Source organism: Alligator mississippiensis, chromosome 7 (assembly GCF_030867095.1).
Source record: "Alligator mississippiensis isolate rAllMis1 chromosome 7, rAllMis1, whole genome shotgun sequence".
Taxonomy (NCBI): Eukaryota; Metazoa; Chordata; order Crocodylia; family Alligatoridae; genus Alligator; species Alligator mississippiensis.
The window spans coordinates 4,240,777-4,265,197 of NC_081830.1; the positions used below are offsets into that span (position 1 = coordinate 4,240,777).

At 53.7% G+C, this 24,421-nt stretch overlaps 2 protein-coding genes across 3 annotated transcripts; one reads left to right on the forward strand and one right to left on the reverse strand.

The window, feature by feature from the left end:
- Positions 1 to 5,353: 5,353 nt before the first annotated feature.
- On the reverse strand, positions 5,354 to 8,404 carry DAD1 (defender against cell death 1). The gene is made up of 3 exons (XM_006260974.4): positions 8,129 to 8,404; positions 7,873 to 8,018; positions 5,354 to 5,505 (listed from the first exon to the last, which is right to left on the reverse strand). The coding sequence occupies exons 1-2, from the start codon at positions 8,385 to 8,387 to the stop codon at positions 7,888 to 7,890; spliced, it is 390 nt and encodes a 129-aa protein (XP_006261036.2). The 5' UTR covers positions 8,388 to 8,404; the 3' UTR covers positions 5,354 to 5,505; positions 7,873 to 7,887.
- Positions 8,405 to 8,565: 161 nt separating this feature from the next.
- Positions 8,566 to 14,425, forward strand: ABHD4 (abhydrolase domain containing 4, N-acyl phospholipase B). 2 transcript variants are annotated; one of them, XM_006260975.4, is made up of 7 exons: positions 8,566 to 8,675; positions 10,065 to 10,153; positions 10,917 to 11,292; positions 11,757 to 11,911; positions 12,012 to 12,123; positions 12,579 to 12,765; positions 12,967 to 14,425. In XM_006260975.4, exons 1-7 carry the CDS (start codon positions 8,653 to 8,655, stop codon positions 13,054 to 13,056), a joined length of 1,032 nt encoding a protein of 343 aa, XP_006261037.2. In that variant the 5' UTR covers positions 8,566 to 8,652; the 3' UTR covers positions 13,057 to 14,425. The 2 variants fall into 2 exon arrangements, with proteins under 2 accessions (XP_006261037.2, XP_019346965.1); XM_019491420.2 differs by lacking the exon at positions 8,566 to 8,675 and adding an exon at positions 8,897 to 9,000.
- The last annotated feature ends 9,996 nt before the right edge of the window (positions 14,426 to 24,421 follow it).

A 24,421-nucleotide genomic window follows, 5' to 3' on the forward strand; every position in this document is an offset into this window, starting at 1 on the left:
GAGAAGCAGGGACCCTACATGTGTGTGTGGGTTTATCTCCCCAAGCCCCCTTCACACAGAGACTGGGGTCCCTGTAGGGCAGGGGCCCACCCCCACAAGCAGGCAGTAGTATCCCTTTAAATGCTGCACCCCCTTCTCCGGCTACCTCCCCAGCCTCATGCCTCCTTTCAGGCATGGAGGGGAGTTAGCCCCTCTGCATATGGAATTCACCGGGGGGTCACCACATCCCAGCTATATAGGGACCAGACCTCAATTTGCTGGAGCTATGCAAGACCTTGGGGTCACCGTCCTGGCCCCTGGGGGCCTTGGAAGCAGGGTGGTATTGGGGTGCAGGGGAAAGGTCAAATGTAAAGCTATATAATATAGGAACAGCAGTCAGAACTCTGGTGGTAGAGACAATGTCTTTTATTAGACCACGTACTCTTTCCTGCCATGGCAAGGGGTTGGACTTGATGATCTGTTCAGGTCCCTTCTGACCCTACAAACTATGAAACTATGAAACTAGATAGTTACACTTGTTTTCCTATATGTTCTGTATGGGAACAGAACATTTCCTGCCTCTGCGCAATTGGGATAAGCAGTCAGCAGAGGGCAGCAGCAGCTTCTGCAGAGATTAAAGGAGAAAGAAATCTACAGGCTAGAAAAGAAGGAAAAAGCTTCTGCTTGGGACTGCAAAGCTAAAAGGCTAAAAAGGGTTGAAGGCAGAGGGGGAAGGAGGAAAGGCTCCAGCTCTTTGCCAGCATCAAGGGATCACAATCTGCTATCACAGCCAGGAGCAAATGCAGGCCTGCCCCTCTGCTGTGCTGGGGATTGATGGAGGGGCTATCCACCAGGGGACGCCCGTGCTCCACCCACTGCAGTACTGGGGGCCTTCTAAGAGGGGAAAAACCTCTGTCCCATTCCTGTCCCCCACTTCCAGCCAGCCAGGTCCCTCCAGCTGTTGCCAGAGTGCAACCAGGGGTTTAGAGGTACTGAGGCACCAGATTAGCTGAGTTCAGTGCTTTTAAATCAGGTGCAAGAAGGATGAACAGGCCTTGAAAGGCATACATAACATCATCCTCCAATTCCTCATATCCCCCAACGAAGCCAAAAGTGCTCTAGGGTATGAAGCACATGAAAATCAGGGGATGAAAAGGTCCTGAGGGAGTGGCGATGGAGGGTGCCTGGGGTCCGGGGACTGCAGCAAGACATACCGGGGTAGATATCCCTATTACTCCGCTACTTCAGGACTGCATGGGGTTTCAGTGTCAGGAGTAGCATATCAGATAACAAAGGGAAAGTGAGAGCATGCTTGCATGCACACACATGCATGTATGTGAGCACATACATGACTGTGCAGGAGTTCGCAGACTGGATGTGCCAGCCGCTCCGATTTCCATAAGGGTCTATGTGTATGTGTGCATGCGCACGTGTGCTAGGGGGTGGATTTAGGGCTAGACGGCCCATTGGGCTCAGCAGAAATACTAGGCCGGTGACTATCAACCTTGTTAAGACTCCAAGCCCCACTCAGAAAACACCAGCTCTTCATTTCACCCATGTTTTTGATTGTGGGAAAATACTAAAGCAATGCTTCTGTTGCAAAGCCCACAGCAGATCAGAATGCTTTTGACAACACGGATCTCACTATTGGAGATCTCTTGATCGATCTTGGGAATCAGGTGGAGATCTTTCCATGCATAACAGTGCCCCTACTCTTTTCTTATGTCCTGTCCTAGTCTTTGGATTTAAAATGATTCTTCCCATTTGGACACCTGCTCCCTGCCTGCCCTTTTGTAGCCCTTGATGAAGCAAGCAGCTATTTCTGAAACTTATGCCTCTCTGGATTAGTCTGTAAAGGTGCAGCTTTGTCCTGCCTTCTACCAGCGCTAATATTGTGCTGAACCCTGGCTGAGAATTGCTGCCACAAGGTGGATGGTAACAGCCAAGTGTTGAGTGACTGAGCACAGAGTATTCACTAGCTTGATGTAGCTTAGGAAAGAGGCAGCACTCTCTCTGCTACACTAAGGAGCTGCAGCTGAACCCCAGTGTGTGCTCTTGCATCCCCCAGGACACGGGCAGGCTCTAGCACCATTTCCCTCTGTGGCTTTCAGGGCACCATCTTGGCAACCCCTGCACTGAAATGAGGCCCCATTAACTCCGGGATCAGCACTGCCTTTCCCTCCCAGTAGCTCCATCACACTCTTTTTTAACTAGCACCTGCCATCTGAAAGCAAACACACTTTCACAAATGCTCCTGCATACAGTCACCTTTCACAGTAACAGGCCCAGGGAGCGAATAGACCTGAGCAGAATAATACACACGAACACACATCTCCCTTCCTTGCCCTCTCTGCTTCCTCAGCTCTCTACATCATGCTCTCAACATCAGTTAGAACCCATAGACCTCAGGATACACCTTGCTGCAGACAGCAGTGCTTCCTAAGGATAAGGATAAGGATAAGGATAAGGATAAGGATAAGGATAAGGATAAGGTTCCCCCCCCCAATTTTTGCCAAAAGGCTAGCATAAACCTTGCTTCCTTTTTATATCCCCCAAATCCCTTTATCAGGTGACTTCCTAATAAAGGAGTCAGCAACTTCCTGTCTGGAAGCAATGACCAGGTAGATAGCAAGGGAGCATCACCCTGGAGGTGATGGGGGAAGTGCTGGGTGCTATGGGATGATTAGCAGCACCTGCTTTTCTCCAGCCTGAAGACTGCAGAGTTGGGGTAACCAAGCCTCTGACTTCTCAGACTAGTCTGCTAGACTGGGGACAACCTCCACATTTCAAGTGAGGGGACTATGTGTGGAAGCAACTGTTTGAGGCAAGCTTTGAGTGGTAACTTGGGGTCAATATACAACCAAGACCCAGGTGGGTTTTAGCCAACCAGTGCTGTCTTACCACCTCGTCTTTTATCCAATTACCCTGATAAGCATCACTTGGTTAAGTAACCCCACAGCCTTCTTTAGGATAGCAATTATCACCTCAACTTCCAAATTTCAGGAGGAAAAAAAAAAATCCTGTCACCTGGCAAAGCCTCAGTGAGAAGGGGGTGTTTCACAGTGGAATTACAGGGTTTGTGTTTATCTGCATAGGCCCAGGATTGAATAAAAGCTAAGCACCTCCCCACACCATGTCCTTATCTGCATGGAACAGGCACTGTTCACATTAAATCCACAGCACTGTCAGCGTGGGGGGCATTAGAACCACCAAGCTGACTAGTTCTCTCATTTTCAAAGCTCAGAGCAGTCCTGTGATGGCTGTATGCCCCTCACCATCTCTGATGCTGATCAGTATGCAGTTAAACAGAATACATTTGCATTACAAAGTAGATAACAGGGCCCAAAGACAGCCATTTGTGTTCTTACTGGTTCTTTGCATATCAGTTGTTTGTTATAATGCAAGCAATAGGCAAGAAATTTAGGACTGGCCTTGAGTGCTGAATTCATATGACTGCCTATGTAACACACATGCAAGCCTGGTGTGCTGTAGGAGGGGAGCAAGTTTGGGAACACAAGGAATTTGGAGGTCATAAGGCAAAAATTGAGGGGTCCTACTCCCCTGCTGTGCACTGTACCCCAATTCTAGTTACAGCTTCTACCTTGTTTCAAAGTGAAACCGGACCCTGGAGAAAGGGCTGCTGGTCTCCCACTCCTCCCTGTAGAGACATGGAGAACGTCCTGGCTGGCAAGTCCAGCCTTGGGTTTAATTCATTCCCACCTTGCTTTTTATTGCACTTCAGCTGAGGCCAGGGTCTCCCTCTAGGGAGTAGCAGGGCAGTTCACCTCACTGCAGAAACCAATCTGGCCACTGGAAGGTGAGGAGATGGACAGAGCAAACACAAAAAGCTGAGCCCATGTCCTGGGAGGAAGACAGCATGGTAGAGACTGGGTATATGACATTTTGGCTTTGCAGTCGGTGCTGACCCCGCTGCCTCAGCTTAGCTTTAGACACTGGACTATAACAAGCAAGCTCTGCTCCTTGAAACACAGCTGAACTCAATGCCCCAGTGCTGCAGGGATAGGGGCTTGGCAGGTCATTGCCGATCCAGTCACTGCAGCAAGCAGGATCCACAGACTGCAGCAAGCAGGGTATAGGGCCTCCATATGGGGTGCTTTCCTTTAAGTACATCGTGTATACAGAGGGCCTATAAGCTTAGTTCAGTATTTTGCAGGGCATCAGGAGCCCAGGGCGCAACAGTAACAATTCTGCAGCCTGTTCTGGATTGCACCAGGCCCCACACAGCTTTGGAGTGACTTCAAATGAAATCTGGTGATGAGGATGCAGTGGTCTACAGAACAAGAGGGTCACCAATGGTCCTTAGGCCCCAAATGAGGAGTACTATGGTTTTTCTGTCCATCCAGCCTGATCCACATAATTGCAGCTTTACTAGTTTCCAAAAACAGAGGAACTGAATCAAGCCAATCAAGGCTTCCTAACACCAAGCTAAAAAAGGGTGCCTGGCAATTGCCACTGGAGAAGCAGGATTTGTTTGGGAATATCCTTTCATGGACCAACCACATAGCAAAGTAGTAATCCCTGCCCAATTCTCTTTTGCAGTGACCCCTTCATTGATATAACAAGGTGACCAGGAGGAATTACTCTATCTGGTAATGAGCTTAGGCTGTATTAGCTTCTTTTCCAGACATAAGGAAGGGCATTTCATGACCAAAGGCCTGTCTAGCACCTCTCCACTGTGCAGTTGGTCCAATAGAAGGTGTTTCAGAACAGAACTTCTTCTCCCACATTGCATTGCTGTAGCCTGGACAATCCAGACTGCAATGCCATAGGAACAAGTGTACAGGGACCTGCATACTTGAAACCCTGAACCTAGCACAACCCTTCAGCACTGGGCAGCAACAGGGGCATCTTACCATCTAAGTCCATTTATGTCATCAGAATTAAGATAACAAGGATCAGCACTGATGACACAGACACAATTTAATACAAAGAACAGGACATCTAGAGGTTGCAAGAGGACTGAAAGGCACTGGGAACACCATCTAGAAAAGGCTTAAGGGGAAAGGCAGGGAGATACTGGTGGGTGTGTGGAGGGGTGGAAGTTTCACACAACCTGGAAAAAGATGTTCCCTCCCCAACCCCAAAATAAACTCAACAGTTTCCACTGCTTCGAAGCCGAGGGGGCAAGAGTGACAGTTTCCATGTGATAAGGGTCAGGAAGTGGGGAGGTGAGACTAGACATAAGGCTCTGAGTCTCCATGGTAACCCACTTCCTGATCCCCCTGAAAGTAGGGCAGAACAAAAGCTTGCTGGCTGGGTAGAGGAAGTGAGGCCTAGTGAGTTCTCCTGGAGAAACAGCTGGGAGTCCTTATGCTGAGCAGGGAAGAGTTCCCCAAAATGACTAATACACAAGTATTAAAATGAGGTTTATTGGGGAAGGGGGTTATAGTGAATGGGAGGAGGCAGCATCCCCTCCCCTATCACGGAACAGAATCTGAGTCCATAGGGAGCCAGCTCCTTGCTCTCTTTCAGCTGCACATTCAGAGCACAGGAGGAAACAGGATCCTGGAAAAAAGATAGAGGGGAAGTGAGTTAAATGGGTCACCAAAGATAAAGGCTGAACATCCCTGTCCCCCCCACCCTGTGCCAGGTCTTTTGTTTTTTTTTTAAGTCTTCATAGTTTCATAGCGCTTAGGGTCGGAAAGGACCTAAATAGATCATGAGGTCCGACCCCCTGCCCTGGGCAGAAATGAGTGCCGGGGTCATAACCTAGCCAAATATCTGTCCAACCTCCTCTAAAAGACCCCCAAGGCAGGAAAGAGCAACACCTCACTTGGTAGCCCATTCCAGAGCCTGGCAGCTCTAAATGTAAAGTAGGGTCTCCTGATGTCCACCCTGAACCTTCTCTCTAACAATTTGTGGCCATTATTCCTAGTAACCCCCAGTGGTGCCTGGGGGAACAGAGCCTCCCCCAATTCCTGCTGGTCTCCCCTGGTGAGTTTGTAAATGGCCACCAGATCTCCTCTCAGCCTTCTCTTGTGGAGGCTGAATAGATTCAGGCCCTTCAGCCTCTCTTGGTAGGACCTGACCCGCTGCCCCTTGACCATGCAAGTGGCCCTCCTCTGGACCCTCTCAAGGCTAATCGCATCCCTTTTGAAGTGAGGCAACTGCAGACTGATCAACAACGCTGCATTGAGGGGAAGGATCACCTCCCTGGACCTGCTTGTGATGCATCTGTAGATGAACGACAAGGTGCGGTTAGACTTACTGACCGCTTCCTCACATTGGTGGCTCATGTTCATCATCAACAATGACTCCAAGATCCCTTTCTGCCACTGTTTTGACAAGAGGGGTGTTTCCCAGCCTATAGGTGTATTGCTGGTTCCTTCTCCAAAATGCACTTGTTTGCATTGAATGCCTAATGCCTTCCTCAGAGGCATTAGGTACCGGCTGCAGCTCAGGATGGGGATTGTGCTTGGGCTACGCCAATGCTCCTAGAATTTAAGCCTGCAGATGCTTGGCTTGCAGGTTTTACTCCTCCACTCAGGGTGCAGGGTCAGCCCGATCAACATATTGGAGTCAGGAGGGAATTTTACCCCATGATCAGATTGGTATGGACCATGGGCTTTTTTTTGCCCTCCTCTGTAGCTGGGGATGTGGCTCTCTACCTGGGGGGGGTCTCTCAATCATATTTTAACAACACAGGCAACAGCATCACATTGGCCACCATGTTTTCCCTGGGCAGAATAGGGTGCCATGTCTTGTGTTGTGTCAGGGTTGACTGTGCAGTTTTCCAAGAGGCTCGACAACGGACTTGTATAGGAGGGTTTGGATACGGATGATCAGGCTGTGCAGTTTCGAAGAGGCTCGACAACGGACTTGTATAGGAGGGTTTGGATACGGATGATCAGGCTGTGCAGTTTCGAAGAGGCGCGACAACGGACTTGTATAGGAGGGTTTGGATACGGATGATCAGGCTGTGCAGTTTCGAAGAGGCTCGACAACGGACTTGTACAGGAGGGTTTGGATACGGATGATCAGACTGTACAGTTTTCCAAGAGGTTTGACAATGGAGTTGTACAGGAGGGTTTGGATACAGATGATCAGACTGTGCAGTTTCCAAGAGGTCTGACAACGGACTTGTACAGGAGGGTTTGGATACGGATGATCAGACTGTGCAGTTTCCAAGAGGTTTGACAACGGACTTGTACAGGAGGGTTTGGATACAGATGATCAGACTGTGCAGTTTCCAAGAGGTCTGACAATGGACTTGTATAGGACGGTTTGGATACAGATGATCAGACTGTGTAGTTTCCAAGAGGTTTGACAATAGACTTGTACAGGAGGGTTTGGATAGGAATGATCAGACTGTACAGTTTTCCAAGAGGTTTGACAATGGAGTTGTACAGGAGGGTTTGGATACGGATGATCAGACTGTGCAGTTTTCTAAGAGGCTCGACAATGGATTTGGATAGGGACGATCATGCCTCAGGCAGGAGGCATGACTAGATGACCTCGGGAGGTCCTTTCCAGCCTGACGTCTCCGATCCCAAACAGTAAAGAAACCATAACCCCAATCTAACAACCACATAAGACTAAAGGAGGATATAGGAGGACTTTCAATTTGTTCCCCCTTTCTGCATTTTTATTCATAACTGAAACCTACCCATTGCTAACGTAGAAGACTACCGTCCCAGAGCTTCAACCCGCAGCCACTCGGCCTCTGGACAAGCCTACAGGTCTGCACCCACCAACTCCACAAATAACTTGTGTTCCCCTCCCTTCATCTAGCAAAAATGTCCACGTGCTTCCATCAGATTAATTCATTCAAGCCCATTTCTCCTGCCTGGGTGAAGCCAGGGTCCCACCTACTGCTGCCTTGCTCTAACCCGACGGCTTTCACTGGAAATAAAAGGAAGTCTCTGCGGCTACCTTATGCTCTTCGGGTCAGCCCACAAAATTGATGACCACCAGGTGCAGGATGGTGTTGGCAAAGAGGAAGTCGGCGAACGCCCGTTCTGGCGAGATGCCCTGAAACTCCCCTTTGTTCTGCGGGTTGATCTGGATCCTCAGACAAACTGGGTGGGCGACAGAGAGACACAAAGAGACAGTGTCAGACACCCGCGTCTGGGAAGGAAGACCACAGCACGGGTCAGAGGTCACGCAAGCAGGGGTAGGGGTCCCTCACCGCCCAGGATGAAGCTGCCGACGGCGGAGATGAAGCCGCTGAGGAAGGAGTTGAAGGGGAAGGTGCCGACGCCGAGGCAGTAGCCGAACTGCAGCGCGCCCGTGAGCAGCACGTAGAGCAGGTAGGCATCCAGCACCTTGAGGCGGCTGGGCGTGCCGCTCGCGTACTCGGCCAGGAAGCGCCGCACCACCGAGCCCACCGAGCCGCCGCCCGCGCCCGGCCCTGCCGCCGCGCCCGGCCCCGACCCCGCGCCCGACATGGCGCCGCGCCCGCTCCGATGGGATGAGCTGGACGGAAAGCGGCGGATACGAGCCCTTCCGGGGCGCTGCGCCTGCGCGAGGAGACCACTTCCGGGTCAGAACGCTGGGCGCAGGCGCACTATAAGGAGTTGGGGGCGTGTGCTTGTAAACTGGAGGGAAGCCCATTTATGGCACCCAAGCCCCGCCCCTTTCCCCACACTGGCCCCGCCCCCTGCCCGGCATCAGCTGTGCCCGGCTGGCGCCCGGCCGCGGGGGGGGCAGGTCATGGAGGAGGATGCGGAGGAGCAGTGAGTCCTTGCGGGTTTCCTAGCGGGGTGGGTGGCGGGGGTCTCTGCGCCGGAAGGTGGGCAGGGAGGGGTGTTAATGGCGCTGCTTGTGTCCGTAGGAGGAGGAGGGGGTGCTTGTGGCGGTGCGGAAGGGGTTAATGGAGGCAGCACCGGGCAGGGGTTTGCTGCCAGCTGATTGGCTGGCTGGCTGGGGGGGGGTGCAGACAGCAGCAGAGCACCCCCTCTTGTCTGTGGGGAGGGGGAGGGGAAGGGAAGACCCCCCCCCACCCCCAGTTGGGGGCACAGAGGCAGCTGGTGCTGGGGGATGACTCAGCACCTGGCAGCAGTGAGTTGGCATCTTTTCCTGGTTTGCAATCAGCGCTGCCCTTTACCTTGCTTTGTCATGGCAAGCACCCCCCCTCTCCCCTCTCCTCCCCTCTCCAGGTCTGGCCATGCTTCCTCTCCTCCTAGCCCTCCCCTCCAGCAGATCCTGCCAGCTTTGGGGGGCTCGGAGAGGGCAGCTCTTGTTAAACAAAGCCGTTAATGGATTTCTCTCCCACTTCCCTTGTGCAAGTCTTAAATTAGCACAGAGCAGCATGAGACATCAACAAGTGCGGGCTGGTGGGAAAGTTGCTGAGAACTTGTCTATCTTTGAAAAGTTTGCCTGGAAACTTTCCCATGAAGCAAACGCACTTCAACACGATTCCCAATGACATAGACATTCAAGTACCGCAAGGGCAGTGGGGGCGGCGTCAGGGCCTTTATCCCCCTTCCTGGAGGCTTATTGACCCTGCTGTCCCCTTCTCAGCATATTTATTTTGTGCAAAGCTTTAAGTGGCGGGGGACAGGCGGATGGATGCTCCTTTGTGTGTTGAAATGGTTGGAGTAGGTCGAGATTGTGACGTTTCCTGGGCGGTGGGAAAGCTGAATCCCTGCCCAGCAATGCATGGGGCTAGTGGGAGTGGTTCGACCTCAGGGGAGAAACTCCCATGTCTGGAAAGTCCCTGGTCTCTGACCTGACTAACAGCCCCAATCTCCTGGGGTGCAGAGGAGGGGTCTCCCACCTTGGGGTGACTTGGGGCGAGGAGGGAAGATAATAAATCACAAGGAGCTTTAATGGTTTGACGCTGGGAGGGGTGTTAATGAGGTTCAAGAAAGCAGGGTGTGGGGTAGGGACATGCTCTGGATTTTGGGAACCCCAGGATGTGTTTTGATGGCAATGGGACCCCCCCTCTTCCCCCCAAACCTGAGCCCTGGGGAAGGGGAGCTGGCATTGTGTCTCCCCACTTGGTGATGGTGGGGGATCTGTGGGTGACACCCCAAGCCAGGGGGTGTCGCTGATGCATGGAGGGAGGCTATGATCCCCCAATGCCTCTGCTTATGTTTGCCCATCCATCCTTGGCCCTGCAGGCCCCAAGGCTGGCTCAGTGGCTGGCTCCCCGCCTGGCGCCCCACGTCCATGTCCCACCTCAAGAATGTGGAGGCCCGGATCATGCAATGTGAGTGTCCCTCTTCCCCCCCCCCCCCCCCCCCCCCCCCCCCCAGATAGGGATGGGGGCAGAGGAGGGAAAGTGAAGATGCCATCCCCATCTCTCTCTTGGGGGCTCTTTTTAGAGTTCCCCTTAGGGCAACCAGCAGTGGGGCAGCTGTGAGAGTTATGGGTGCATCAGGTTAGGGCTGAAGAGTAGGGAGGGATGGGGGGAGCATGTGGGCCTTGGGGATGGGGAGGGGATGTCCTGTGGGAGGACTGGGAGTAGGGCTTGGGCTAGGCTGGGCAGGGGTCTGTGGGACCAGGGGTTGGTGGTGGGGCCTGAGGTGTGCCCTCTCTGGAGAGGTGTTGGCACTTGAGGGGATAGGATTGCCTGGAGGGGTCTGTCTTCCAACAGGGAGGAGGGTGGGGGACCTGGGATACTCTGGGCTTTGGCTTTAGGGGACCCTTCCTTCATGGGGGCAGTAGACAGCCTGGGGGGGCTGAGGAGAGAGTCCAGTGTTGGGTAGAGGGCCCTGGGGGCAGGTACCTCTATGGTGTTGGGCACTGAGCAGCAGGATTGCCTATAGGGGGTGCCAAGGGTGGGCAGAACTGGAGCGATTTGGGACAAAGGGCTGGGCTGGGGAAAACATATTTGGTGGAGCAGCAGCAATGGGCCTGGAGGAAGAGACCTCACAAAGGGCTAGAGTGGAGAAAGGCCTCTGTAGGGGGCTGGGATGCGGGGGCCTAGGCCTGGCTGATGCTCCCCTCTGCCCTCCTGCTGCACCCCACAGGCCTGCGGAGCCCGTTCATGGGACGCTACGTGACTCTGCCAAACCGAGCGCGAATTTGGACTGTGTCTCTGCGCCCGGAGCGGGATGAGAGCCGGACCCCGCTGGTGCTGCTGCATGGATTCGGGGGTGGCGTGGGGCTCTGGGTGCTGAACCTGGACGCCCTGGGTGCCCGGCGGTCCCTGCACGCCTTCGACCTGCTGGGCTTTGGGCGCAGCTCCCGGCCACCCTTCCCCCATGATGCCCAGGAGGCTGAGGATGCCTTTGTGGGCTCCATTGAGGCCTGGCGCCAAGAGATGGGCCTCAGCAGCATGATCCTGCTGGGGCACAGCCTGGGCGGCTTCCTGGCTGCCTCTTACAGCCTGCAGTACCCTGAGAGGTGAGACACACCCCTGAATCCCCCTGGCTATGGGCCACCACACCCAGACCAGGAGCCCCCTTGTCCAGCATCATGTGCTCCCATGCCTGCCATGGTCTGTGCTTGCTGGAGAGAGGAATCCAGGCCCTCTGCCTCCCCATTGCCATTACAGGGGGATGTATAGGGAATGGGGGCACCTGGCCCCCTACCCCAGAGTCCTGGCACTTCAAGGGGCGTCCAGCCCCCTGGTCCTGTGTTTGGGGTCACAACTCTGTGGGGTATGTCAGGAGTGGCATGGGCACTGTTACCGCCCTGGGTTGGGGTCGCTGCCTGGGGAAGAGTGTGGTGAGGCGGTTGGGGTCACTCCACATCTCCTCCTCTTTGCTGGGGTAATGAGGGAGGGGACAATAGAAGCTGGTGGGGGAACGTCATGATGATGGAGAGGGGACGCCTCTGATCCTCTGTGTGCTTCCTCCTTGGCTTAGGGTGAAGCACCTCATCCTGGTGGACCCGTGGGGCTTCCCAGTGCGGCCCGCTGACCCCAGCCAGACCCGCGCTCCCCCTACCTGGGTGAAGGCCGTTGCTGCTGTCCTGGGGCGTTCCAACCCCCTGGCTGTGCTGAGGGTCGCCGGCCCCTGGGGTGAGATGCTGGGGCCAGGGGCACTGGGGACGGGGTGGGAGCTGTATCTTGGGGTCAGGCTTGCCCCCAATCCTCTTGCTCTGCCTGTCTGTCCATCCAGGCCCCAGCCTCGTCCAGCGCTTCCGGCCTGACTTCAAGCAGAAGTTTGCAGAGTTCTTTGAAGATGACACCATCTCTGAGTACATCTACCACTGCAATGCCCAGACACCCAGGTGAGAGGCTGAGGGTCAGGGGTGGGACTTGAACCCTTGTGGTGGCTGTTGTGCTACCAGCTTCCAGGAGGGGCATGGGATGGGAGCCAAAAGTCCAGGCCAGTGCACCAAGGACCTGTCCCAGAGCCTGGCAGGGGTGGAAACCCAGGTGTCTGAGAGGGACAAGAGACCCCGGATATAGTAGGGGCTGGGGTAGGGACAAAGTGATGAAATAGGGGACCTAGGTGTCTTGAGGAGCAGGTAGATTCACTTGCTAACAGGACTAGGAACCCAGGTGTGAGTGGGAGAAGGGACTTCTGCCCCAGTAAGATGGACTGGGGGTAAGGCCCCGGGCACCTGGGCGGCAGGTGTGATGCTGCTTCAGGGAGGGGCAGGAGCAAGGCACAGACAGGCCTGGAGACCCTGGTTTCTGGGTGTTCCTCCCTGTGACCCCATGGCTTCCCCCCATGTGGCAGCGGCGAGGCAGGCTTCAAGGCCATGACGCAGGCACTGGGCTGGGCCCGTCGCCCCATGCTGGAACGGATCCACCTGCTGCCAACGGCCCTGCCCATCACACTCATCTATGGCGCCGAGTCCTGGATCGACACCAGCACTGGACGTCGGGTCATGGAGCTGCGGCCTGGCAGCTACGTGCGGCACCTGGTACGGCATGGGGGGCCGGGGCTGGGGGATTTGGGAGTTGGGATAGGAATGAGGAGCATGGGAGGGCCAGGAGGGGCTGTGTGATGGGGTACATCTACCACCCCTCTACCCAGTGAGGGGTGTGGAGCTGCCCAGTGGGTGGGAAGGCTGTAGTGACTGCTGTCTCCTGACGCTCCTCTTTTCCTCCCTTCCCCTTGGCAGGCCATTGCTGGCGCCTCCCACCACGTGTACGCCGACCAGCCAGCCGCCTTCAACGCAGCCGTGCGGGAGATCTGTGATGCTGTTGACTGACAGGGGGCAGGCCCCAGATTGGAGGGGGGGACATGGAGCTGAGCCTGGCCTCACACAGGCCCCCCCCATGCATTGTGAAGTGGACATGGGTTCAGCATCCTCTGCTGTACGGGGCTTCATGCCCATTTCTTAGCCTTATTCCTTCTCTGTTGTTTATCTCCTTGCATACTAATTTGACCCCACCGGGGTGGGGGGTAGGATGGGCAATGGTTCCTCCCTCTGCTTGTAGAGGGGCAAGGCCTCAGTGTGGGGCATTGCGGGACATGGCTTTGGAATTTATCCTCATAAGAGGAGGGGTATAAGCCCCAGTCCCAGGCTGGCAGGTGGCCTAGGACCGTCAGGATAGGGGGGTTTGTTCTATCCAGGGGGATCCACCTCAGAGGCCAGGGGGGTTCATGGGTGCGATATGGGGGCAGCTTTGCACTTTATGGAGGTCCAGCACTGATTTGGCGTCCCGTTTTTTGTGGGGAGCACTGCTATAGGGTTGCTTGGCCTGGTGATGGGGGCTCAGCACATGGGCTACAGCAGCTTCACCCTTTAGTGGGCACTGGCCCCATCCTGGCACAGGTGGGCAGGCTCATGGGGGTCAGATAATGAAGCATGGTGGGGTTCCATTCAACGGGGGGTGAGGAGGGGGGTGCCAGCCATGATCCAGCCCTGTACTGGGACTGATCAGTTGGGGGTGTCAGTGAATGGTATACAAAGCACAGATCCCCCCCCCGATGGCAGCAATCCGGCCCCCTGGCAGAATGACATGCTGCTTTGGAAGTGGGCGGTAGGTTCCCTACCTCCCTACCCTGACTCCCCTGCATGCCTCATGCCTTGCTCACAGGATTAGCACCTTTTCCCTCATGTGCCTTATGACTGGGGCCTCAGAAGCACAGATCTGAACTCACATCCTTGCAGTTGGGGGTGGGGGGCTGCTTATTCCCCCCCTCACCACCCTCAATGGTGTTCCCTAACACCCCCTCTGCCCCCCTCCCCAATATCTTTTCCCCATGCTGGGCTGGGCAGTGCTCCCAGCTCCTCCATGCCCTGCTCTCTGCCTGCTCCTAGTTCCTGTGGGGCTCAGGGGTCCCTTGGCTGGGCCAAGAAGGTGCCACGGCAGGGACAGGGGTGACACTGCAGAGAAGCACAAAGGCTATTCCTCTCCTCCCAGGGATGGGTGCAGTCACGAGGGCAGCACATGCGTGTTTGCAGCTGTGCCTTTGGTGCCATATGAAAACTCCATTCATGGGGATCAGGACTTGCCTGCTCCCATTCAGACCCCCCTACCCTGCTCCTGCTCTACCCTGCCCTGCGGTGCTTTGTATAGGGACTGATGTGGTTTTACTAACTTTTATATGTTAATAAAGAAACCTGGAAAAGCCCAGATGTGTTTTGGGGGGGCAGGGGGTGTTTATGCACTGGAGGGGTGGGAGGTGGCGCGAGGAGCTCCATGCTGGAAGAAGCTGAGACTCTCTATGGGGCGCCTTGCCCCTGTGGGAGTGGGAGGGCACTGACACCCCAGTGTGTTACAAAAAGGGGCCAGTGTTGTAGAGCCACATTGGGGGAGGAGGGGTAGAGCAGAGGGGCTGGATATTTAATCCTTGTAGTCACGTCTGCCCTCCAGTGCCCCAGTGGAGAACAAGGGGGCACTATGCTGGAGATGCCATTGGGATGGGGATGGGGTTGCTGGTTGCAATGCCTCACTATGGTGGGGGTGTGTGCCCTTCTGCAAGAAGTGGGGTGGGGGGCCCTGCTGGTGGGCACTGGGCAGCTGGGACAGGGTGAAGATAGACTGTTCTTGCTGCGGTGATTGCGAGGGGGACACAGTGCTAGTGTGCCAGAGGAGGCACCATGGAAAGTAGCCCTGAATAGATGGCTCCCGTGTTTCACCCCAGAGGTAGCTGCACTGGCATAGGGTGATGTTTTTGGAAGGGAGAGGGCAGCAAAGGTGAGGATTCAGTAGGGTCTTGTCTCCTCTCCCTGGCTAACCAGGAGCCCCTTTGTGCAGTTAGGCTTCCCATCACAATAGAACCGTGTGTGTGTCAGTGTGTGCATGCAGGGGCACCTTCCACAATCAGTCTTGTCATGTCCAGACCAGACCAGACCCTGAGATAGAAGCACACCCAGTTTACCTGTCTGGGAGGACTGGCTGCCATGGGTAACCTGAGCTTAGTTGGGAAGGCCCAGAAGCATGCAAAGATGATGGTAGAGATCCCCTGGACCCTGGAGGTGGGAGGCAAGGGTGCAGCTCCTTCCTGGTACTTTCCGCAGGAACTGATGTGTCATGAATGACCTCCCCAGGGGGGCACTGCACCCCAAAGATGCCCTCTGCCCATGCCAGGCTCTGCTCGCTGAATGGCTTGGGGTAGTGAGGCTGCTCCATAAGGGAAGAGGGCTGCAGTCCTGGGGATGCCTTGGTGTGGCCCTGATGGGTGGGGGAGACTGGGGGACCAGGCCACATGCCTGGCTTGGCAGTGATTCGTTCGCAATGTTTGTGGATGAGGGTCAAATCAAAGCAGAAGCTTTTCACGAAATGGAGGAGGAGGGGTTGTTCTGTCCCTCCCTGCCCCAAATATCCTGCATTTCATCTTGGGACTTCCTAATCCCTTTCAGAGCTATTTTTTAAATGTAGGGCTTGGTTTTTGAATAACACCGGCAGCAAAATGTTATTTATTTATTTTTTACCTGCAGAAAAGTTAAATTTAATACCTGCATTTCCAAAATGAGGTGCTTTGGTCTTCCGGAGAGAAGGGATGGTTTTGGGGGCATTGGTATGAAAGTTTGTAAGGTTCTCAAGACTCTGCCAGTGACTTTTGGTCACAAAGTGGGATGATGAGGTGGGGAAAGGAGGAGACTCCTCATATCCAAGCTGGTTCTTGAGATGTATCCTGGTCCCTCTGCAACCGGGTTGTTTTTTGGTCAAATTAGAATGACGGAATCATAGAAAGTTTGGGTTGGAAGGGACCTCAGGAGGTCACATCTAGTGCAAGTCCCTGCTCAAAGCAGGATCAGCCCCAACTAGATTATCCCAGCCAAAGCTTTGTCCAGCTGGATCTTAAAAACCTCCAGTAGTTTTGGACATTCATTGAGGGGAATGTGGATCTCATCTGGCCTTTAACACTGGCTGAGTCCTATTGGGTTAGGATCTCCTCATGCCGGGGCATTGGAGGTGGTTAAAGTAGCATCTGGGGCTGTTGGAGACTTGTTTCTGGGAACAGGGGCTGGTTGTCCCTTTTCAGCAGCCAAGCCAGAAATCTGGACTAGGTCTCACTAATCTAACCAGAGGCATCAGGCACTTTCCTCCCTCCCCTGGGATGTGTGTGGATGATGGCCCTGACCTCTTTGCCTGATCCCAGTAACAGCTTCCTTTCTTCCAGGTGCAGCCTGCTGCCCTGCCTTTCCCAGTCGTGAAGCTGGGCAGCTCCTGACTAATCTGCTCCTGGGACCGGCTTCATCCAAAGGCACCAGATGCAAGAGAGTGCCCGCCAGGGACCTTGAGGGATCTCCCAGCTCCCAGGAGGAGCCAGCATGGGCTGGCATGGAGCCCCTCACACCCTGGGACCTTGCCGCCTGGCAGCACATGTGGCCGGAGGCCAAGCAGAGAGGGGACAGGCATGGCTAAGGGATGAGAGGCAGTCCCCCTGTCCTGGTACCAGGGTGGCAGGAGAGATGCTAATATGAAAGAAGCAGAGCTGTCCCCTTGGGAATCCCAGGACCTGGCTGCAGGGGGGCGAGCCCTGGAACAGACTCTTTCTGGGGAGATCTTGGGCCTTTGCAGAAGGCAGCGTGGTCCCTCCAGGCTCCACTGCAGGGTACGGGCACAGGCAATGCTGAGCCAGAGGTGCTCGTGCCTGCTGTGCTGGATAGGGAGGGACCCTGTGTGGTGCAGGAGGAAGGGAAGGGGATTGTGGGGTAGCAGGTGGCACTGGTCCCCCACCCCACCCCACAGTACTCAGTCTTCATCCCTCATTTCTTAACCACTGCTGCCCTCATGGCTGTAAAGTATCTTCTTGCCTGTGCCCTCACCCAGTGCTGATTAGAAAGGAAGCTTCGCTCCCCTCGATTGACAAGTGACTCTCCTGTTAATACAACCCAGGGTGCTGCTGGCTGTTTTGCAACAAGGCTCCTATTCAGTTGATGGTCTCCTGTAACCCCCAGGTATTTCTCCACAGTACTGCAGCCTGGCAGGTCATGTATTTGCACCTGCAATGATTCTCCCCCAAGCACAGGACTGTGCCTTTGTCCTTGTTGAATCTTATCTGCTTGATGACTTTGCCAGTCTATCCTGGTGATTCTGGATCCTAGCCCTGACCTCCACAGTCTCTGCAACTGCACCTGGCTTGGTGCTGTCCACAGATGCACTAGTTTGGCCATATCACTTTTGGAGTAGCTGTGCTGTGACGGTTTGAGAGGGGAATCACGCTGGATGATGCTGAACCCTCTAGTGCCCGGTCTCTAGGGCACTCTTCTGGCATTCAGCTCCTAAAAGCCTGCATTATGGCACTGCCTGAATGTGGCTGTGAGGCTCCTGCTGCTTGGGGAGGTATCTGAAAACACCCTGAAGGTACCCAGAGAAATAGATAAAAATGCTCTAAAAAAATGAGGAAAAATAGAAAAAATACCCAGCAAAATAAAGAAAAACACCCAGGTAACACTGCTTGTAAGCTCAGGGGCAGCACTGCACTGGGTGGGCCCTGCTACCTCCCTCTTTTGGGGCTGCATTTCAGGTTTTGCCCTCTGGGGCTGGGTTGCTTTACTGCCAGAAAAGTGTGGAGTGGGGATACAGTGGGGAGGGAGTGTGACTGGGAGCTCTGGGGTGGGCACTACAGAGGTGAACCTGTGGGGTAAGGCTGGGAGAGGCAGGTGATTGGGGGGGAGACCCTGGATGATAGACCCTGGGGGAGGGAGGGGGTGGTAAGGGTCCTACAGAGGTCTCACAGGACCTGACTGACTGTCCAAAGCCTGGGTGGGATCATAGTGCTGACCTGGGTGACTTTGTGTTGGATCTGGCTGGATTTTGGATGAGGCTTTGTCAGGGCTGGCTGGTGGAGCTTTTGCTGGGCCTGGCGTGTCATCACTGACCCCTTATGATGTCATGGCTGGGACCTAGTGATGTCATAATTTTAGTCCTCCTCTTGCTCCACCCAGCTCTCCACCCTGCCAGGGGTGGTGCCTGCAGCCGCCCGTGTCCCCCAGGCCCAGAGCAAGCACCCCTGGGCCCAGGGGGATGGGGAGCAGTGCCTCACAGGTACCCCCTCCAGTCCCCATTGGGTCCTGCAACCTCGAGGAGGAGGAGGAGGTAGCAGCAGGAAGGCAGGGGCTGTTTGGGTGCTGTGGCCCCAGCTGTGGCACGGTGAGTGTTAGCCAGGGGTCAGGGGGCACGGGACGGATGGACACACATACACAGTTCATGATCTCTTGCTTTGCACACCCCATCTGTACCCCCCCCCAACCTCAGGGCCAGCTTGCCAAAGGGGTTTAGGCTCCTGAATCCATCTGTAAAGGGCCTTTTCATTCTTGATGCAGCTGGGGGAATGACTCCCATGCTCCACTGGGAGCATGTGGGGGCCTGCAGTGGATTGGGGAGCGGGGGGGCATGGGATAGTAGCACCATAAACTATCAGGAGGTGGGGACGCCCAAAAAATCAGCATGTTGCTTCCTGTGAGAACAGACCTGAGAGGATGCTACAGTTTTCCAGCTGGCATGCACATGGGCATGTGTGTATGTGTGCATGTATTTGGGGAGAAGAGGGGTTTGAGCCTGGCCTATAGCATCATAGGAAAGGAGGACTGGAAGGGACCTCTCAAGGTCATTTTGTCCGGCCTCCAAAGGAGCAGAACTGCAATCCGGGAAGAGAGGCACCAATACGAGTTTGGAAGGGGTTATTTTTCTGGCTGACCATTGGAAGGAAGTCAAATACAGGGTGTGCATTGCCTGGGAAACAAAGGGTGGGTCTGGCTTGGTGCTGGAGGGGTTGCATGTGTGTGGGTGTGGGCACAGAGTCACTGCTTTTGCACCCAAATGGTGAAGTTTCAGCCCATGCCTGTGTTGCCCAGTGCTGATCTCAAGTTGCAGCAAGGGAAGTTGAGGTTAGATATTAGGAAGAACTTTCTCATGAGGAGGGTAGTAAAACACTGGACCAGGTTACCCGGAGTGGTTGTGGAATCTCCATTCTTGGAGGCGTTTAAGACCTGGCTAGACAAAACCTTGGCTGGGATGATCTAGTTGGGGATGGTCCTGCTTTGAGCAGGGGGTTGGACTGGATGTGATCCCCTGCAGTCCCTTCCAAGCCTCATGGTCTATGATATGTGCTCCTCCCCACCGTATCCCTTCTCATCAGTGGCCCCTTCTCCTTGCTCCCTTCCAGAACCCACTGCCCACCGGTGCTGCTGACCCATGTCTCTCGCGCCCCGGCATTGGCCGGCCCTCACCCTTGCCCTTGGCCTGGGCTGGGCGGAGCTGGAAGGAGAATTTCCACTACCGGGACCGACGCCTGTCCCATGCACTGCTGCAGCAGGTGGAGGCTTCGCTGGCCGAGCTGGGCCTGGCCGTCTCATGGCTGTGCAGGGAGCCGGGCCAGGGGACCCTCAAGCCATGGTGGAGAGGCATGAGGAAGGACTGAAAGGCTAGGAGGAGCATCGGTCAATAAAGAGCTGGTGGTTATGATGATACCCGTCAGCTGTGCAGATGTTGTAAGGGGGAGGGGGGAGAGGGGCAGAGCTTGGGGCTGGTGGGGAGGGGCCTGGGGTGGGTGTAGGAAGGAACAGAGGGGCATCCTGGAGTGGGTGGGGGCAGGGTACACCCCCCTTTTCTGAGCAGGCTTGGCTCGGGGTGACAGCTTGCAGCCAGCCCTGAGGTCACAATTGCCCCAGAAGCTGCACAGCTCCCTAGGATGAGGGGAGCAAGGAGGAGGCATGCCCTGACATGGGGAACGTGGTGTCTCAGGAGATGGGCACCTGGAGGCTGGGGCGGCTGAGCAGCTGGTGGAGGGGCCGGCAGGGGGTGAGTGTAAGGTGGGGAGATGGGGGTACGTGGCACCTTGGCTTTGGGTGGGTGGTGGAGCAGGAAGGTGGTAGCCACGGGTCATGGCTGGAAGGGTCAGGGGATGCATGCAACCATCTCTCCCTCACTGTCTTCCCTGCTCCCAGGCTGGTACCTCTGTGCACATGGCCTGTGCACATCTCCATACACACAGCACCCTTTCCCCCTCCATGCCCTTCACACCCTTCTTCATACACTAGCTCTTCCCTTGCTCCACACAGGCCTGCCCCCTCATTGCAGCCTGTACAGGGTAGGAGGGGAACCATGACTTCCATCCCAGATCTGGGGAGTGGCTTATCCTGTGCCTCCTGCCCCATAACACACCTTTCCAACCCTCTCTTGTCTTTTAGCCCTGCACTGTGCCACTCATGCCACTCGAGATGCCTTCTCAGGACCTGGAGACCCTGCCCTGGGGCTTGGCCCCCACCAGGAGATGCCGGTGGGCCTGGCCAAGACCTTCAGCCCCTCCCTTCTCCTCCTCCTGCTCGCTGTGGGTGGCTGGCGATGGGGGTGAGCAGGAGGAGAATTACCACTACCACTGCCTCAAGGGCTATTGGGTCTCATCTATGGGAACTGAAGAAGTGGCTGCTCTTCTGCTGCCCACCTCCCCCTGGGCTCCACAGGACAGGGCCTTGGGTGCCCCAACCCCACTCCAGTACTTGGCCAAGCCCCAAATGGTGGTGGAGGGGCACCCAACACTGTATCTGCACTAGCCCTGTTACCTCTAGGGCCAGGAATAAACGGGGTGGAGGCCACCTCTTGGGGCCTCTCCTGGTACTGCTCTGTGGCATTTCCATAGCTGATTGCTCTGCTGTCATGGGGGAAAGGGGTGATATTGTGATGCTGTATGGATTATGTACCCATGCCACTCTCGCTGTCCTCCCCACCCCTTCTTCTTGGCTTCTCCTTCCCCAGCAGTATGTTCCCTCATAGGTTTAGACCAAAAGGCTCAGGACTGGTCCTCTGAACCACCTTTATTGCTACAGGAGGTAGAAGCAGATGGCAGAGCCAGGTTCAAAATAAGACTGGATAAATTCCTGGATGATAGATCTATTAATGGTTACTGAACAGAACGGTTGGAGATGTTTTCTCTGACATCTCTAACCCAATAATGGTAGATGCCAGTGAAGGCATTGAGTAGAGGATAGATCACGCACGTTCAATCCTTTCCCTCTATAGCATCCACTTCTACCACCGTTGGAGACAGTATGTTGGGCTAGATGGACCATTGGTCTGACCCAATCTAGCACTTTTTATGTTCTTGTGTTCCTTTGTGGACCTCTTTGAAACCCCTCCACTGTATGTCTTCTGTAGAGCTGAGCTATGCCCCAGCCCCAAACTAGGGAGCAACGCCCATCACTCAGTCCAGAAAGTGACTTCAAAAACTTCTTTATGTCAGAAAAACTTCAAAAATTAGGTGGAGAACCTCGAAAAACACCCCTGGCTCCCAGCTGCAAGAAGCCACAAGTCTCCTAAAGGTTCTTTGGGGTTTATTTCCCCCTCCCTTGTTGTTTTTCTTTTTGCTGGTGGGGTGCAAAAGACTGGTGAGGGCAGCAGATACTTTCCTGGGAGATTTTCAATCCAACTGATACCTCTACTTTTCCATAGCACAGAACAGTTTGGCTGGAGACTGTTTTAGCTGGACACCTTTCCCTTTGCCAAGGGAACAGGTGCTGGGGGGGCTGTGCCTGCTACTGAGTCTCTGGGAACTGTTCCTCTCTGAGATTTTCCTCCAGGAACAGAGCTGAGCTGGGTATTTGATGGAGCGGGTGGTCCATTGCTTCCACATCTAATTCTAAAGCCACACTGGTAAACATGAATGGCAGAGGAGGGGAGGGGAGGGATACACTCCAGATTCTCCTTTTCTCTGTGATGATAAATGCCTGAAAGACCCTGCAGTCATGGGGATCACAGATTTCTCTTAGAGGATGAGTCTGTTCCCGCTGGGAACACCGGTCACTAACTAGATCCTCCTAGGTCCTTCCTGTGTCTCAGATCCAAGGCAGCTGCCTTGCCTGATCTCCTGCATAACACAATTTAGAGAACGTCCCTTCAGCGCCTGTGTTTGTGGCTCCAGCTCTTCCTCCTACCCTCCCTGGAGCGTATCCCAAGTGGGTCTGTCCCCAGGGCTGGCTGCCTTGATAAGTAGCATGGCATTAAGGGGAAGTTCTCTGGTGGATCTTTGTCACCGTGAATTAGCAGCACCTTGAGGCAGAGGGCTAGAGGCATGGCCCCTTCAATGTCCCAGCAACAGTCTGAGGTGCTTCTGCTCCATCTCCCACCATGGACCTTGTGAAGAACTCCTTCTGCTTTGCTCTGAGGTGTAGTCAGGAGACAGCTGGACCCAGCAGCTCTTGTGGGGAGTCACAGCTTGCCTGTGAGCTGAGGAGCGGTGCTTAGATCCAGCCTGGAGCCACTAAGTCATGTCCTGCACTGACCAGGAATCAGAGGCGTGCTCATGCGGACTCGACTTAGTGGCATAGATGTGAGTCACGCCAGTGGGAGAGGGAGGCATTGGTGCTGGTGTGGGGAAATCTCACAGCTATTCTGGGGCAGCCAGGACCAATGCACGCTTGTAGACACTGCACACATTCACAGCTACACACAGGTGAAACACAGGCATATGTGAATGAGGAGAACAGCAAAACAGGTTTTAGTTTGGGGCAGTAAGCAAGCCCAGCAGACTCTATGTTTGTATCTCTGCATGCCTCCTAGATATTGAACTGATGGACTATCCCCAATAACCAACTGAGTTTCTTTAGTTAGGGATTATCCTCTAATTATAATTGGTATCACTACAACATACACTTGGTGTCACCCTCTGTGCTAAGCCCCCCAGAGTGACCTGCACCTGCTCACACTCATTGCCTAGGTTCCTGGGCTCAGGCAAACATTAGCTTAGCCACTGCTCCAACCAGCCACGTTCCCAGCGACATTCACTATCCTTGTACATGTTCATGAACACATCTGGTCAAACTCATGTGTGGGGCAAGAAAGTAGCTCAGGTAGGTCAAGTTTTCTATTTGTTCTTGTTTTCCAACAACACTTTATTCTGTATAGTGTGCTTATTTTTGATCTAAATGGTGTCTTGCTAGAAAGCATTAGGCAACAACAACACAGACAGACTGGAACAGAGCAAGGTGCGGGAGAGAGATATAAGAAACAATTGGTTTCAGACATGTCAAGCTGTGCAGAGGACAGATAGGAAATGTAGAGCGTTTTTTTTTTTCCTCCAGACACAATCTGTGGGGAACTGGGAAACAAATTTCAGCTGACCATATATTTTTTTTTCCACCAAACTTTTAAATTCATGCTGCCTGAAGCAGCTTGCAAATCTACCTAGGTTTCTATGAATTAAAGCTTATAAAACTTATAAAATTAAAAACTTGCACCTTTTTAAAGTTAAATGTTCCATTTTTTCAGTTGTGTTGATTCTGCTTTACTGCACTTAAAGCATATTGTGCAACTCAAAATTGAAAACATTTCATCCCATTTAAGAATTCACATTACAAACATTTTGACTCAAAACATTTTTTTTACTTTGATTCATTGATTTTTTTTCCCCACATCAGTTTAAAAAAAAAAAAGAAAAACAGAAAAATTGGCTTTAGCATGGCTCTAAGTCTTTTTGCCTCATGTATTTGATCAAATTAGTTCAAACTGATTAATTAAATCAAAGTAACACCCTCATGAGGACATTCTTGTTTAGGACTGAGAGATATGTTGTTTTTTTTTAATGTAGATAGATTTTATGTCAGCAATACAACCCAGGCTAAACTTGTATCAGTTTAAGAGACAGCAAAAAAACAGATGCAACATTTTAACTAGATTCATTTTTTTTCCTTTAAGATATGAGCATTAGCCACTTTTCCTGTAGGTGACTGGAGAGAGTCCAGCGGAGGGCAATGAAAATTATGAGGGGGCTGGGGCACATGACTTATGAGGAGAGGTTGCGGGAGCTGGGCTTATTCAGTTTGGAGAAGAAAAGACTGAGGTGAGATTTAATAGCAGCCTTCAACTCCCTGAAGGGTGGTTGCAAAGAGGATGGAGCTGGACTGTTCTCAGTGGTGGCAGATGATAGAACAAGGAGCAATAGTCTCCAGTTGCAGTAAGGGAAAGTTGTGGTTAGATATTAGGAAAAACTTTTGCACAAGGAGGTTAGAAAAGCACTGGAATGGGTTACCCAGAGAGGTTGTAAAATCTCCGTCCTTGGAGGTTTTTAAGATCAAAGCTTTGGCTGAGAAAGTTGAGTTGGAGCTGGTCTGTTTTGAACAGGGGGTTGAACTAGATGACCTCCTGACTTCCCTTCCAACCCTAATTTTCTATGATCTAGGT